Genomic DNA, 16,395 nt, shown 5'->3' with positions numbered 1-16,395 from the left:
CCATACCAGCAACTTATGACATCTATAACTTGTTTCCAGAATGGTTTAACTAAGCTACACTCCCAGATACAATGTAAAAAGGTACCCGTTTCCAACTGGCACTTCCAACACAAATTGTCCTTTATCAATTTCATCCTGTAAAGTCTTACCGGAGTGTGGTAGTATCTATGAAGAATCTTATATTGAGTGAACTTCCTTACTTCTTTTATATATTTACCACACCCCGCCAAAATGCTGGACCATTTTTCTGAGTCAATTTCTTCACCAATATCTCTCTGCCAAATGGTCCTTAAATTTCCCAAGTCACTACTCCTAAAGGAGTTGACCATTTTATATAAATGTGAAGATTTATGAAATTCTTGTGTTTTTTTTAAATAACTTGAGATAGGATTGTCAACCATGGGGCCAACTTTAGACAATATACAATTACGTAACTGTAAAAACTTCCAGAAGTTTTCTTTTCCTACAAGATTATAACTCTTAATTAAATTTTCATAAGACCTTAACACCCCATTCTCATACAAGTCTTCAATTGTACTTATACCTTGCTGGTGCCAATACTTCCAATAAATCATCTTTTTACCAATACGGATTGCTGGGTTATGCCATAATGAAGAGTATTTCTGTAAATGGTGAGATAATTTGAATATTTTATGAATTCTAACCCAAACATCTCTAGTATGAATAAGAACAGGATTTAATTAAAAGAACTAGACTGTGAGAATACTTCAATGGGAGTAAAGGGTGCACAAATTTTATATTCAACATTCATCCAGTCAGTTTTATCCTTTTCCTGATTCCAATATTTAGCTATTTTTGTCAGAATAAAAAGCAAATGATATAGTCTGCAATCTGGAAAACCCAACCCCCCTTTTTCTTTAGGAGCAATCAGCTTATTTAGATTGATCCTTGCCCTTTTCCCATCCCAAAGAAAATGTTTAATTACGTTATCGAATTGCTTGAAAAATGAAGATGGTATTTTAATCAGAAGCATCATTAATATATAATTAAGCTGGGGGCTATAACCATTTTAATAATACTAATTTTTCCCCATAAAGTAAGTTTGATTTTCCCCACTTCTCCAAGTTAGTTCTGAACTTCTGTAATAATGGGTGTAAATTGAGTGTTATTATTTCCTCCATGTCCTGGGACAGTTTTATTCCTAAATATTTCATTCCCTTAGGGACCCATTTAAATTTAAACTTTTCTACCATAACTGGTAAACATGAATTGGAAAGGGGGGTAGCTTCAGACTTATTCCAATTGACTGTATAACCAGACAATTTTGAGAAGGATTGAATAACATCCAATAGATGTGGTAGAGAGGTCAGGGGGTCAGTTATAACTGCTAAAATGTCGTCTGCATATAGCAATAACTTACGTTCTTTGTCTCCTGCTTTCACTCCCCTAATCCCAGAGTGTCCTTGAATGATAATTGCCAGTATTTCCAAAAAAATAATAAACAAAAGTGGGCTTAAAGAACACCCCTGACGTGTCCCTCTTGAGAGGTTAAAAAAGGAGGATAGTAGTAGTAGTACTATTTGTTATCACGGCGGCCTTGGGTTCTTTGTATAATATTTGAACCCATGAAATAAAATTTTGCCCAAAGCCAAAATGTGACAAGGTAGAGAATAAAAATTGCCACTCTACCTTGTCAAAAGCTTTCTCCGCATCAAGAGAAATAGCTGTTATTGGAGTATTTTTGGATTGACACAACCAGATTAGGTGAAACAACAATCTTACATTGTCGGAAAAAGCTCTGTTGTTCATGAATCCCACTTGATTAGGATAAATAATGTTTGGTAGCACCTTTTGCAGACGATTGGCTAGGATTTTTGTCAAAATTTTCAGATCAACATTTAATAAACTTTGAGGGGTCTGTAACATCTTTACCTTTTTTTGGGATTACAGAAATAAAGGCCTCATTAAATGTTGGGGGTGCTCGCCGTTTCCTGAACATTTCTTGGTATACCTCATTAAGTATTGGAGCTACAACCTCTGCAAATTCCTTATAGTACTCCACAGGCAAGCCATCGGCACCCGGTGATTTTCTATTTTTCATTGATGAAATTACTTCTTTTATCTCATTTACTGAAATAGGGGATTCCATCTCCACCACCTGATCTGGCTGTAAGCTCGACACTTCAACATTTGAGAGAAAATCTTCAATCTCATTTTGAACAGATTTAGTATGTGTTATAGATGTATACAGATTTTCATAATATTGCTGAAAAACTTTAATTATGTCTTTGGCTGCAAAAATTTGTCTATCTCCTTGTTTAATTACTGATACTGTGTTCAAGGTGTTTTTTTCTCTCAATTGTCTGGCTAACAATTTCCCTGTTTTCTCTCCCCCTTCATAAAAATTTGTTTTCAATCTGTACAGTGCATATTCCACCTTTTTGTTATAAATCTCATGCAAATGATATTTTAATCTACAAAGTTCTTGATAAAGCCTGTCCGAAAAGCATTAATCAACTGTAATTCCTTATTTTTAATTTCCTTTTCCAACTCGTTAATCTTATTTAAATTCTCGCTTTTCTTTTTTGCAGCCTGAGCGATAAGTTTTCCTCTTACATACGCCTTAGCGGCCTCCCAGACTGTTGAAATGTCTTGAGTACTCCCTAAATTTATATCAAAAAAGGATTTTAAATCATCTTCTAAAGCTTTTCTGAACAGGGGATCTAACAGTAATGCCGTATTCATTCTCCATCTTCCTCTTTTCTCTGTATCACTGGTTATATTCAGAAGTAGTTCTACTGGTGCATGGTCAGTAATAGTTATTGTCTTTATAACACAGTTTGCTACTTGAGCAGTCAAAAGGGTTGATACTAAGAAAAAAATCAATCCTTAAATACATTTTGTGACTGTGGGAGAAAAAGGTGTAATCCCTATTCTTTGGATTGACCTGCCTCCATATGTCTGTAAGACCCAAATCATAACTCAACATATGTATTGCTTCTCTTCCTTTTGACAATAAATGAGTCTGTCGAGAACTTTTATCTAGGATTGGATCCATTACTTCATTAAAATCCCCAGCTAGAATTTTTTTGGCCCTCAGAATTCCCCAGCATGTGATTAAGCTCATGGAAGAAAGGTGGGTCACTCTTGTTAGGTGCATATATATTGCACAACACCATTTTTGTACCCTCTACAATAGCTTCTAGACACAAAATCCGTCCCTCTGAATCATTCCTTTGTTTTAATAGAACAAAACTTATATTCTTATGAATCAGAATTATCACTCCATTACGTTTACTGGAGTATGAACTGTGAAAAACGTGACCTAACCACCCCCCTTTAAATTGTTCTGCTTCTTTGCCCTTCATATGAGATTCCTGAATAAACACAATATCTGCTTGATTGTTTTTCAAATATTCAACACTTTTTTCCTTTTTGCTGGGCTACCACACCCATTAATGTTCCATGAGATAAATTTAACTATTCTCCCAGACATTGCTATCTTATTGTCTATAGTCCTAAGTCTGTTCCCACCTTTAACAATTTATCCTGTATTAATAACTTGGAACTCTGAGACCCCTGCATATGAAAAAAAAGCTGTTAACCTAAACCTTCCAAACTTTGGAAGGTTCCTTGGTCTGAATGTCTGTATTTTTAAAGAAATGTAGCAGTTTTATAAAAAAGTGAAATCAGTTAAATTTTACTGCATTTTCTCTGTAAAAATACTTTTTTTTTTTTTTTTTTTTCCCAGTGTAGGATGTGTTAACATCATATAAGTGTACGTCTGTGACTGAATAAATAAACATTACAACCGGTAACCATTTACCAAACCCAAGATATACACAAATGAATACACACAGTTAAGTAGATGTTTTATGGCTGAAAACAGACTTTAAATGAATAATGAATTAATAACTTAATAAAGACAAATTCACCATGTTGTATTCTGTTCTTCTCATTCTCAATGTTGTTCTTCTCATTCTCAATTCTGTTCTTCTCATTCAGAATTCTGTTCTTCTCATCTTGTAGTCTGTTCTTCTCATTCTCAGTTCTGTTCTTCTCATTCCGTAGTTGAATGTGCTCTGAAGAAAATTCAGACAAGAGAAAAAAGAACAGAAGCATTAAATTCAAATATATATTCACAATAACTACAAATCACAGGAGCTAAGATATACACAAAAGTATGTGAATGCACGTCTTTTAATTAAATATTTTGTTGATGAAAACAGACTTGACATTAATACTGAATAAATGATTTAATAAAGACAAATTCCCCATGTTGTATTCTGCTCTTCTCATCCTCTAGTTGTTTGTTTGCTGTAGAAAATTCAGAATAATAACAAGGAAAAACAGCATTAAATATATAGACTATATATAATGAAGACAACTGTCTCTTTGTGTCTGGTGGGGATTTCACAAATTATTATCGCCATTATTTTGTAATTTTACATACATTTGTATATGTAATTTAAGAAAACAGAAAATTACTGTATAAATACATTAATTTTTCAGTATAAAAAAATGAGGATTACTGTAATTTGTCATAAATGGCCTAATACTTAAAATAACACTCGACTTTGTTAATTTTACAGATATAGTTTTGAGTACAATTTAAAATAAAAGAAAAAGACTGTAAAAAAGTATTTTCCATAAAATTAAGATTTTTTTACAGTGTACATTTTCTTCCATATGTTTGGGACAAAGATATTTTCCTCAGTACTTCACATCATCAGTGTGCATCTTAAAAACAAGACAATAGCACTGACATATTTTCAGTACAAGTTGCTTTCAGTTAAAACAGCTCAAACATATTTTAGTCTAGGACTAGCTTAAGCTTTGTCTATGAAACCGATAGATAATATAAAAATTTTTTTTACAGTGTCTATAGACTGAGACCACTAGTGAAAATGATTCTAATTATATTATTTTAAGTGGTCACAGACCTTGAAACAGATCCCACTGTATTAAAGGTGGGGTAAGTAGTTTTTCAAAAACACTGTTTGGAAGTTATTCGGGCCGACACCAACAACAAATGTGTAACCGATCAGCATTAGGGGACGTATGACAGTCAAGGAGATGGAACGAGCGAGAGGGAGATTTGAAAGAAAAAAAACTGCAGAAGAGAGAGCTTAGCGGAAATGCCTGAAAACAGATGCGAAGGCTGCTTTGATTGCACTTCACATGTGAGTAACGCTGGGTTTGAGTGTCATTGATTGTCTGGAGCTGCTGTGCTGTTGGCAACTGACAATGAACTCTTGTTTGTATTTACTCGTGTACTGTTATGTTCATTTTTTGTGCTTCCTTGTCATTCGTTCATCACCTGTGCTTTATTTTTCATGAAGCGTTTTGTTGCGCGTCAACAGACATCCACTCTCACATTGCGTGTGTAACAGTGGCCTGATAGTGAGAGTTGTGCAGGTAAACCACTAGAGAATTGCTAGAGAATGCAGTGTTTGGTGTCATTGTTAGTGCACTCGCCTTGCATGCCAGCAGCGATCGGGCCGGGGTTCGAGACCGATTTGGAGCAGGGTGGTTAGGATTGGAGGGTGAGTTTTGGAGGCGGAGCAATGAAGAGAGGGGTGGGGTTTTTTTGATGATATATTTCAAATATCATCAATGTCCAACAGTGTTTCTGAAAAACTACTTACCCCACCTTTAAAACTGCAATTTAAAATTTAATGTTCAACCAAGGAAACCAGCCAACAAAGTTTTCATCATAGATTGATATTAAACACTACACAATCATTTTAGATGTGGTAGAAATGACATTGTTCACGACTTTCAATAAAAAATGATTAAAAATAGAATAACACATTTTTAAAAAAATATTCCCAGGCTGCCTCATTTAGTTACATATACAGGAAAACAAGAACTTTACCTCTGTATTTATGAACAAACACAGCGATCAGTAATCCAGCAATCACGCTGAGCACAACAAAAACTGAACTCAGGATGACTGATGTCCTCCAAGAAATAAACCTATTATCTGCAAAACAAAGTATAAGCACATTAAGAGTGGGTTACACCAATAAGGAGTAAATTTTAATCTAGATTAAATCGAGGTTTATCTAATAAAATATAAACTTAATAAAACATCAGTAAAGTTTTGGTCATCATTTGGATGGGGTCCTCTACACTTAAATTGTTTCATTTAATAAATTTGACTGTTACATTTTACAGTACATTGCTGTTTTTTCATGATTTTACAGAAAACTACTGGCAACTCAAATTATTGTTTTTCTACAGTTTCTTGCTGTAAAATTAATTTACAGTTTATTACTGTAGAAAAGTGTTTCGCTATGCGTGTTTATTCATCTTACACCTTTAACCTGTTAAACGCCACAACAAAACCCCTAGTGTTTAATGAACACTTATATGTGTCCACACTACAGAGTGTTAGAGTAACACTGAAGCAGTGTTGAAGTTAATGAGATAATTCAGTGATTAATTAAGTGATGATTGAGAATTAGTGACAAACACCTGCTGTTAACAAGCAGAATCACTGAAGGAAAAGAAACAACAAGAACAGAAAAAAGAAAATCAGAAACACAAGAACCACAACTGACTTCCAGCCACAGCCTTAGATGAAATCAACTGAAGATAAAAGAAGACATTAAATCGCTCAATATCTCAGCAGAGGAGGATTAAACAACAAAAATAATATTACCAGCTTCACTTATTACTAACCAGATTGACTGTATTTCTGTCAGACGTCTACAGAAGTTCTTATTAAGAACTAACAGAGCTTCAGATGTTGTTTTATTGTTTCGTTTGACGTTACCATGATAGAGGTCAGTGCTCGCTTTAGTTGTGCTCTTGACACTTGACCTGTAACGTTAGTTTCTCTTTAGCTGCTGTAAATGTGTTTTTTTTAAAGACACATTTGTTATGGCATGAAGAAGCTAAGAAAAAATATAATAGTGTGTTCTTGGTTGTTTTCATTATGATATGATCATTATGTAACGCTTAATTCACTGAACTTCTCCAGTGTCTAATCCATTATCAGAAATGTTTTTTTTTTTTAAATACATTTACTTTTATATTACACTGTGATGCTACAGCAAAGGATGAAGCAGTGCTGAACAATCAGTTAAGAATTTTTAAACTCATCATTTACAAAAAATGTTTAATCTATGGCATCGCTTAGATTCACACAGACATCAAGAATCATCATATGAATCTCAACAACGGTGACAATCAACAAAAAAGATAAACAGATCAACTCTGAACATCATAAAACACACTACTAAAAGTCAACACAAAAACAACAGCAAAAATAAAGGCAAACAGTAAGAATTAAAGAAAATAACCAGGCAATTCAGCTGCATAATTTATTCATGCCGCAATGCATGCTGCGAGTCATGGATGATTTTAGTACTATGCTGGTACCCAGCATGCATTGCAGCATGAAGCTTTTGATTGTCACCATTGTTGTTATTCATACGACAATTCTTGATGTCTGTGTGACTCTTTCAGTAGTTCAAAATGAGCACAAACTGTATTCAAAAATCCTTCATATTTTCTGGTTGTAACAGCACTGATGGATCTTATGTGTAGAACCACAGTGTTACGTGCTTAAGGATATTAAATGGAATGAACGCAACATTTAGGTGAGATGCAGCTGTTGCAGTGTGAGGGAGAGCAGACCAGACAACAAGGGTTGCAGAAAAAAACCCTATGTTTATTGACACGGGGAGAAATTAGACAATACAAGAGAAACATGAACTCAATAAAAGTAAGAAAAAACGAGGGTGTCGCTAAACAATAGAAATAATCAAAACAAAACCCATTAACTAACGCCCACGCCCCTAAACTGACTACCAAAAATAAAATGTAGAAATAATACCGAAAAATTTGACGTGTGCGACGCCTTAACTAAACTATACTAGCCTACATAAATAACCAAAAATACAATGGAGGCGAACACCCACACACTAATTAACATAAGGTACTAGCTACCAGTTCAAGCCGTCACGCACGTCGTAATTAACAATTGTCAGTGAGGTTGAGATTAACACTGGGTAGGGCTGTACATAACAAAGGGATCATTATTTGCCAGTCAAGACCGAATCAAGTGGTTAACAGATAACGACGTTCACACCAGCATACGAATGCGCACATACAATGAACATGTGAAACTTGTAGCACGCTCTTACTCCATCAGGTTAACTATTACACGAGTGCATCAAACAACTCACAGGAATGCCGTCTCAATAAACCACAGACTAAATGAACAGTTCAAAGACACGCATGTTGTCGTGAGGTCCGAAGCCCAAACGCTCACTGCAGGTGTAACGCCGCCAAAGCCCTTTAAACGATCAGCAACCCGCAGATTGGCAGAACGCTAGTCATGACGTCAGAACGTCATGACATCACCAGGATGATTGATGGTTTTCATCAGTGTCTGAATTCACACACGTGTTTTCATTCACTCTGTCAAGTGGACTATATTAGTGAACTAATGTAGGGAATAGTGAATAAGGGTATAGGGTGTGATTTGGAACACAGCCTCAGTGTCGAATTTGAGCGCTGTTAATTCACAGTATATTCCTGTAGGCTACTTTCTCAAAAACGTCACATATTACCCAGAATGCATTGTTTTCTACGGTATATTACTGTTTTAATGGAAAACAGCATGTTACTGTAGAAATTTGGCCTTTTTTACAGTGTATGTTTTGCTATTGAAAGATAATATTTAATCACTACAGTAATTCACATCTTTATCTTTACACGTTTTATATGGTATTATATGGTAATGATAAAGTTTACCAGACAAAATATAATCACTTTTTGTTGTATATTATGGACTGTAATATGTTTGCAGAAGTTGATTAACATAATTAGGCTAGTCATCACTCTGACAAAAAAAGTTTTTTTAATTTATTTCTCTCTTTTTTTATCCACCATGTTTGTTTTAATTTCCCAATAACTAGACTTGAAAAATACGGCCTAAGAGAGAGAGAGAGAGAGAGAGAGAGAGAGAGAGAGAGAGAGAGAGAGAGAGAGAGAGAAATAAACAAATAATAGTAATATATTATATATAAAAAGAAATAATTTAAATTATATTATATTATATTATATTATTAAAGCCTGAAAAGCCGACAGGCCTATTACTGATTACTGATTTTTTTTTTCTTCTAATGGCTAAATAACCAAACAAACAAATAAAAGCCCAAATTAGGAGTATGTGATATTGACAAATAATATGTATATATTTTGGGGATTTTTTCGACAAGGATAATGCGATATCCTGCTGATTATTTTTGTGCGGGCTGGTTTAGGCCTGTATAAAACTACCAGTAAGTGGCAGTCCAATCCTGTCTTAATGAGTGATTCATTGAATCATTCATTCAAATGATTTGTTCAAAACGGTTGATTCATTTAGAATCTTTATGAATTGGTAATTGAATCATTGACTCAAATGATTCATTTAAAAACACAGATTCATATCAAGTATACGAAACATTGCACTGTTTCTCTGAGATGCACAACAGTTCGGCCCCGGCTTTGTTTGAAACTATTTTCGTAGCAAAAAACAGAGCAAAAACAGACAATATTGTGTCCAAAATGTTACTCACTTAATATTAACTTTTTATTTGTTATAAACTATAAATATCAAATTCATGATCACGCCTATGCACTGATATAAAACAGCACTCTTGCTTGTATGGTTTATAAGCCTATAAAAAAATAAAAACTCATAGGGATATTTTTGCCATCATAACTTGAATTATAGCAGCATTACTGGCTTCTGCAGTGAATGTTTTGGACTCTCAAGTCGTGTTTTTGTTCGTCTTTTGCAAAGTCAGTGACACTCCATAGCGAATGTCAGCTCGTATATTGTTAAAACGACAATTCGTAGATGGTAAATATCGCACACCCCTATAGGCCAAATTGCCTCAGCATTATTTTGTGAGTGGAAAATGCAAGTAAAACCCTTGCAATGCTGAATAAAATAAGTATTTTACAATTTTAAAATAGCTGCATATCGCTTTAATATTTATATTTTCTGTGCGAGTGTGAATTCACCTTTAAATATAACTTACAGTACGTAGCGTATACCTTCACAACGGGGCTAAATGCACACCTTAAGAAAAATGTGCTTTTCAGTACTCCGATATTAAAACAATCAATTTACCAAAGTTTGTACTATTTCTGGTTTATTTTGATACCTAGCCTACATAAAATAATTAATTTTTGTTCAACAAATATACTGTTATTTAAATGTGTTCATTTTGAAAATACAGAAACTATATTATTACTTATATAGGCTACTATTATTTTACCCAAAATACCATACTTTATATAGTCTTCCGTTAATGAAAAAAAAAACTTTAATTACCTTGAACAAAACTGAAAAACATTAACAAAATATATTCAATAATTTGATCGATAATCATTTGCTACATAAATCTTCAACATTTTTAAAAACATTACACTTTAGATGAAATGAGTGCAGAATCTAGTGGTTTAAAAGAGAATAAAGTCAAACGCGCCTTCAGCCCCGTTGAACCCTATTTTTTGTCTATAAAGCATAATCAATAATGCTATAATGTTATAATGATTTTAATCAACACCAAAAAATAGTTAGGCCTATTTCTTATAGGCTATATAATGCTTATATCAGATCATTAGAACCTCTACGTTGCTATTCATCATTGAAACGGCTTTACTGAACTGATACTGAAGAATCACCATTGTAGAGCTCTACAATTATGTTTTTACTAGTAAGAATTCCAATTGCAGAGCTCTCTAATTCAGTTCCTACTAGTAACAATTGAATTAGAGAGCTCTGTAACTGCATTCTTACTAGTAAAAATTCAATTAGAGAGCTCTCTAATTGAACTACAGAGATCTGCAATTATACATATCTTTAATGTGTTTTTTTACTAGTAAAAATTCAATTTGAGAGCTCTGCAATTGCATTTTTACTAGTAAGAATCGAATTATAGAGCTCTCTATTGTAATTCTTACTAGTAAGAATTCAGTTGTAGAGCTCTCTAATTGGAATTGTTAATAATAAGAACTGAATTAGAGAGCTCTGTAATTGAATTCTTACTAGTAAAAATGCAATTACGACGAGTAACGCTGGGAACAATTTAAGCTAAAACGGCTTGCCATAGACAACTGCCTTCTAACAATCAGCATTCTTGGAAACGCATAGAACTTCAGCGGAGAAAGGTATATAGTATCATAACATTGTAATATAGACTATATAACAGGGCTTAAAAAATGGGGGGGGGGGGGGGGGGGGGGGAATTCAATCATTTCACTCCGAGCAGAATCAGTATTTTAACGCTTCTGTTCCTGCGTTCCTTATGTATTATTAATGTTCCGAAACTGGTTTGATTAGAAAAAAATACCGGTTCATAACTTTATTTTTTAACTTTTTTTGCATGTACTTTATAATTATAATAATAATAATAATAATATGTACAGCATTTTCTTTATTTGCCTATACGTTTACAAATAGCCTAGCCTACAGCGTTGTTTATAATGTTTGTAAACATAAATTATGAACAAAACTGGTCTACTATACTTCACCTTATGAGCTCCACAACAAAACCTCCAAAGTTAACAGCAGGCCTATTCAAGCTATATAAACGTCAAGCCAAAACAAATTAAAAAAAAATATATATATATTTTTCTTTTTTAACACCATTCCACCTTCTATTGCTATAGTCAAGGTGAGAAACAGGTTTATTTATTAGAAATAAAACTAAAAATGCAAAAATGAATTGATTTAAAGTGAATCTGAAGCCTACCTTTCTCATTCAGCACAAATCCAACTGTTTCTATTTTTGCTAAACTATTAATTATTAACTTTCTAAACAGTATCACTGTACATGCTACTTGATCTAAATACTTACAGCTTTAAAATTAGAATATAATTACAATAATTGTAGGTTTCTTCACATGCTTTACAAACAAAAACATTTTGTACATGAGCAACAGAGCGAAAATACACAATCTTTTATCCTGGTGAATGGCAACAACAGAAATTAAAATAATGTATAATCAGACAGTTTGATTAAAGGATATGTTTACCAATATATTCAGTCCACATGTAGGAACAGCTTTATTGGTTTCCAAATCTTAATGAAAATGGATAACTTATCTCTTAATATAAATCTCAGTTCTTCCAAATGCAACACTTTTCCCATGCAGTTCCCTAGCCCACATCTCAAAAGTAGGGACAGAATCAGCTTTCCACATCTGTAAAATAAGTCTTTTTGAAAGCATCATACAGAGTGAAATGGCCTGTGTTTGATACTTGCTACAAAAAACATTCTCTGCTCCTAAAAGTCCAACACAAGGCTCAGGCTCCAAACTGATAAAACACGCTTCTGAAAGAAATTTAAATATACATTTCCAAAATGGCTGAATTTTAATACATGACCATAAAGAATGAAACAGGGATAAAAGCTTGGATGCATGACAATTTTCTTAAGCTCAACGAGTCAAAAACAGAACTTCTATTTGTCGGTACCCCAACGGCTTTACACTAACTTAATAGCTTTAATTTGATCACAGACTATGACTTTGTTACTTTGTCCTCTCAAGAGCGCAATCTTGGTGTTATCTTTGACCCACAACTGATGTTTGATGGCCACATTAAAATGGTATCAAAAACTACATTTTTCCATCTAAGAAATATCACCAGACTTTGATCTTCTCTATCGCTGCCGGTTCTGAAATATTTTTTCAGAAAAGTTAGTTCATGCATTCATGACCTCTAGACTAGATTACTGTAATGCATTACTAGCTGGTTGTCCTGCATCCTCAATAAACAAACTACAATTAGTCCAAAATGCAGCTGCTAGAGTTCTTACCAGGTCAAGAAAATATGATCATATAACACCAATTTTATCATTTCTACACTGGTTACCTGTTAAGTTCTGTATCAGTTATAAAGTATTGCTACTGACCTATAAGGCCTTAAATAGCTTAGCTCCTGTGTATTTAACCAATCTTCTGTCTCCTCCTCATCACGCTGTTTAAGATCACAAATTTCGGGGCTTCTGCTTGTACCTAGGATATCTAAGTCCACTAAAGGAGGGAGAGCATTTTCACATTTGGCTCCTAAACTCTGGAATAGCCTCCCTGATAATGTTCGAGACTCAGACTCACTCAACATAAATCTAGATTAAAGACGAATCTCTTTAGCCAAGCGTTCACATAATGCATCTCATATCCTTGTAATCCAGTTATATCAGAGCAAATGCACATGACTCTCTTTGGTTAATGTTATGAACATCAGCTACGCTAATTATTCTCCATTTGCTTTTCTGCTCTATCTCGGGATGCCCATCCTGAGGTGACTAGAGAGTACATCAGCTCCAGTTTGGATCCAGCCTCTTAGACTTCAGATGCCTCAACACCAGTGAAGAGACGACCCCAACCCCTGCGAGGACTTCAGATGACACAAACTCTGGATCAACACACCATTCCAAATTTTTGCTATATATCCTAATCACTTGTTCCTAATCAACATGTATCCATTACTTCAGTGAGCTCATTGTTTCTGCCTTAAAGGGATAGTTCACCCAAAAATGAAAATTCTATCATCATTTTCTCACCCTCAAGTTGTTCCAAATCTGTATAATTTTCTTTGTTCTGCTGAACACAAAGGAAGATATTTTGAAGAAAGTTTGTAACCAGGCCACTTTGGGGCACCATTGACTTCCATAGTAGGAAAAAAACTACTATGAAAGTCAATGGTGCCCCAAAACTGTTCAGTTTCTCACATTCTTCAAAATATCTTCCTTTGTGTTCAGCAGAACAAAGAAAATTATACAGGTTTGGAACAACTTGAGGGTGAGAAAATGATGATAGAATTTTCATTTTTGGGTGAACTATCCCTTTAAATGAATACATTGCTTAAAGGGAGGGGTATCACACACAGTTTCTGCCAATCTCATGTTAATCTTGAGTACATATAGAGTAACAATGCATCCTTCATATCTCCAAAAAGTTTTTAGTTTTGTCATATTTATAAAAGATAGATATGCTAAACCGAGTCTTTCTGTGGGCGGAGCTAAAGAGTCACAAGCGCCCGCAGATTCTGTGTACATCATTATAAATAAAAAGGGAACAAAAACTTTTGTGTTGTTTACATTATATGCAAAACCGGAAGTAGTGGATTTGGCACAGAAATACTCCGTCATATGTCCAACTCATCTTTTGAAACTTTGGCCATGTTTAGCATGAGAATGCAATACATTGTTAGCTAACTGTGTGATTTGTATATGTACATTTTTGAAATTACATAATTTGGACTCACTCACCTCTGATAACAGATTACTCTATGTAGACATGCATTTCCTGTAAAGCTGCTTGAAACTATATGTATTAATAGTGCTATACAAATAAATGTGAACTGAATTGATTCTTTGGTAAATCATCGTAATTTTGGAGCAGGCTTTGCAAACAGACGTTTACCATATGGACTCGACAGTAATGCGACAACATGGCTGATCTGTGACCCGTGATTTCTGATTTGTAATGATTTGTGTACAGTCAGATGTTCTTTCTCTATGTCAAATCAAACCAGTGATGACTTAATGGTCACTTTCACATTGTTTCTCTTAGTAGGATGAAAATAATCTGTTATTTAAACAGTGATTAAATTATAAATAGAAAGTGATCAAAGAACGCTCCCTTTACAATCGCTGGAGCTGTCAATCAAACAGCGTGAGTTTATCAGTGACTAAAGCCGCGGTCACACTAGACTTTGAACACGCGAAATTTCAAGATTCAAGATTTTTATTTGTCACATACACAGTTATATAGAGAATATATAACCAGCAGTTAAATGTACATCAGGTCAGAATACAAACATAAATATATTTATAAATAACGTTATTGTGCTAACCTTTTAAGAACATTATTGAATACCAGATAACATCGAACAAACATTCTATTAACGTTACTGGAAGAACTTTTGTTCATAACTTTGAGAGAACCTTGCCAGAACATTAGTTCAAGTTATGAGAATGTTTCCTGTTAGTGGGGATATTGTTTCTAGCTTTACATAATAAACTCATCATCATTAATTTTTTTTACTGCATCAAAAATATCATGAGAAAATGACAAACAAGTACAGTGACAGATGTGTCAGTACTTACTTGAGGTGTCGATCAGTGTCTCCAGCATGTGATGCTTCAGTTTGACTCTGCAGTGAATCTTGCCACTGTGATATACAATGACGGTGTTCTTCACACCGAATCTGTCTGTGTTTCTGTGTGTCTCTGTAGTTCCTGAACTCAAACTGACTCCTTCACTGTCCAGCCACTCAAGATCAGGTTCAGGATACCAACCTTCAGATTCACACAGTAGATGAAGCCCTCCTGAACGATCAAACCCATCTACAGTGATCACTGGAGGACTTCCTACAGCTACAGATCAACAAGAAGAACATTCTGTTGTTATTTTGGCTTTCATGACAAGAGCATGCTAGATTTCACTGGTTTCCTCACCTTCAACCCTGACATTAACAGTGGCATCATCATACCAGGATTTGGTCTGAATAAAACACTTATAACGTCCTTCATCAGAGATTCGGATTGATGAGAGCTTGAGTGATGCGATTCCTCTCTGTAGTTCTTGATAATATAGTTTTGTTCTCCCTCTGTAGGACTGAATCTGATCTGTGTTTCTATCTTCATGATCCACATAGAGATGTACTAGTGAGTCTTCCAGATCTGGTCTCAACCACTCCACTCTAATGTCCACAACACTGATGTTGGGTTTGACTGAACAGGGCAGAATCACATCTTCACCAGCTACAGCAAATACAGGATCTGCAGGTCCCACTACTTCATACTGCTCTGTTACAAGAGAAAGAGAGCAGGTCTGAACTACACATCCTAAAGGTTTTTACCCTAATGTTGTTCCAGACAAACAGTACTGTGCAAAGTATAAATATAAATTACTATTCACAATGATGAATAAATTACCTGATCTTGAATCTGTAATTTCACTAACAAGCAGGAGAGTCAAACAAATGAACTTCATCTCTGAGGAGACACAGATGCTAAATAGAAAATATGAAGAAAAAGAGAGAAAGCATTATAGAAAAGTGTCAGTATACATGCTTTTTGCCTCAGACTACTACTTACAATTAAGTCCAAAAGTGTGATTTACAGTCACTTTCTGCTGAAAGAAAACTGGTTAAACTGGGTCAAGACAAAGCAGGAAATACACAACGTGTATCTACATGTAGTACATATAAATACATACAAAATACATATAAATATAATAAACATGAAAGGGACGAGAGGTTGTTGAATCAGGATTTCATTTTCAAAAATGCACATATAACTATAATCCTGATTCAAAAACCTTTCATTTATTTACAAGATTAAGTATTACATGCATTAAACCTGTTGAACATATACATGGTCCTCAAGTTCAGGTAAATGTTTCTGATTC

General features: G+C 34.4%; 1 protein-coding gene and 1 long non-coding RNA gene across 16 annotated transcripts in view; one reads left to right on the top strand and one right to left on the bottom strand.

The window, feature by feature from the left end:
* The window catches only part of LOC127509236 (butyrophilin subfamily 1 member A1-like), a 126,352-nt gene that overhangs the window by 42,435 nt on the left and 67,522 nt on the right, over positions 1 to 16,395 (bottom strand). For 6 of the 15 annotated variants that reach the window (XM_051887806.1, XM_051887807.1, XM_051887810.1 and 3 more), the window contains 4 exons: positions 15,441 to 15,791; positions 15,090 to 15,359; positions 5,840 to 5,947; positions 3,897 to 4,043 (listed from right to left, as the gene is read on the bottom strand). The exons of 1 other annotated variant lie outside the window; for it this stretch is intronic. In XM_051887806.1, the coding sequence (XP_051743766.1) occupies positions 3,897 to 4,043; positions 5,840 to 5,947; positions 15,090 to 15,359; positions 15,441 to 15,791 (876 nt within the window). Of the gene's footprint in view, positions 1 to 3,896; positions 4,044 to 5,839; positions 5,948 to 15,089; positions 15,360 to 15,440; positions 15,792 to 15,920; positions 15,998 to 16,395 lie in introns of all 15 variants that reach the window. 8 more of the 15 variants (XM_051887814.1, XM_051887818.1, XM_051887816.1 and 5 more) reach the window with 3 other exon arrangements.
* Positions 1 to 16,395, top strand: part of LOC127509244 (uncharacterized) — a 46,375-nt gene that overhangs the window by 8,806 nt on the left and 21,174 nt on the right. The window lies entirely within an intron of this gene.

Source organism: Ctenopharyngodon idella, chromosome 3 (assembly GCF_019924925.1).
Source record: "Ctenopharyngodon idella isolate HZGC_01 chromosome 3, HZGC01, whole genome shotgun sequence".
Classification (NCBI taxonomy): Eukaryota; Metazoa; Chordata; class Actinopteri; order Cypriniformes; family Xenocyprididae; genus Ctenopharyngodon; species Ctenopharyngodon idella.
The sequence above is the reverse complement of the archived record's forward strand: the minus strand, read 5'-3'. Positions and strand labels throughout refer to the sequence as shown.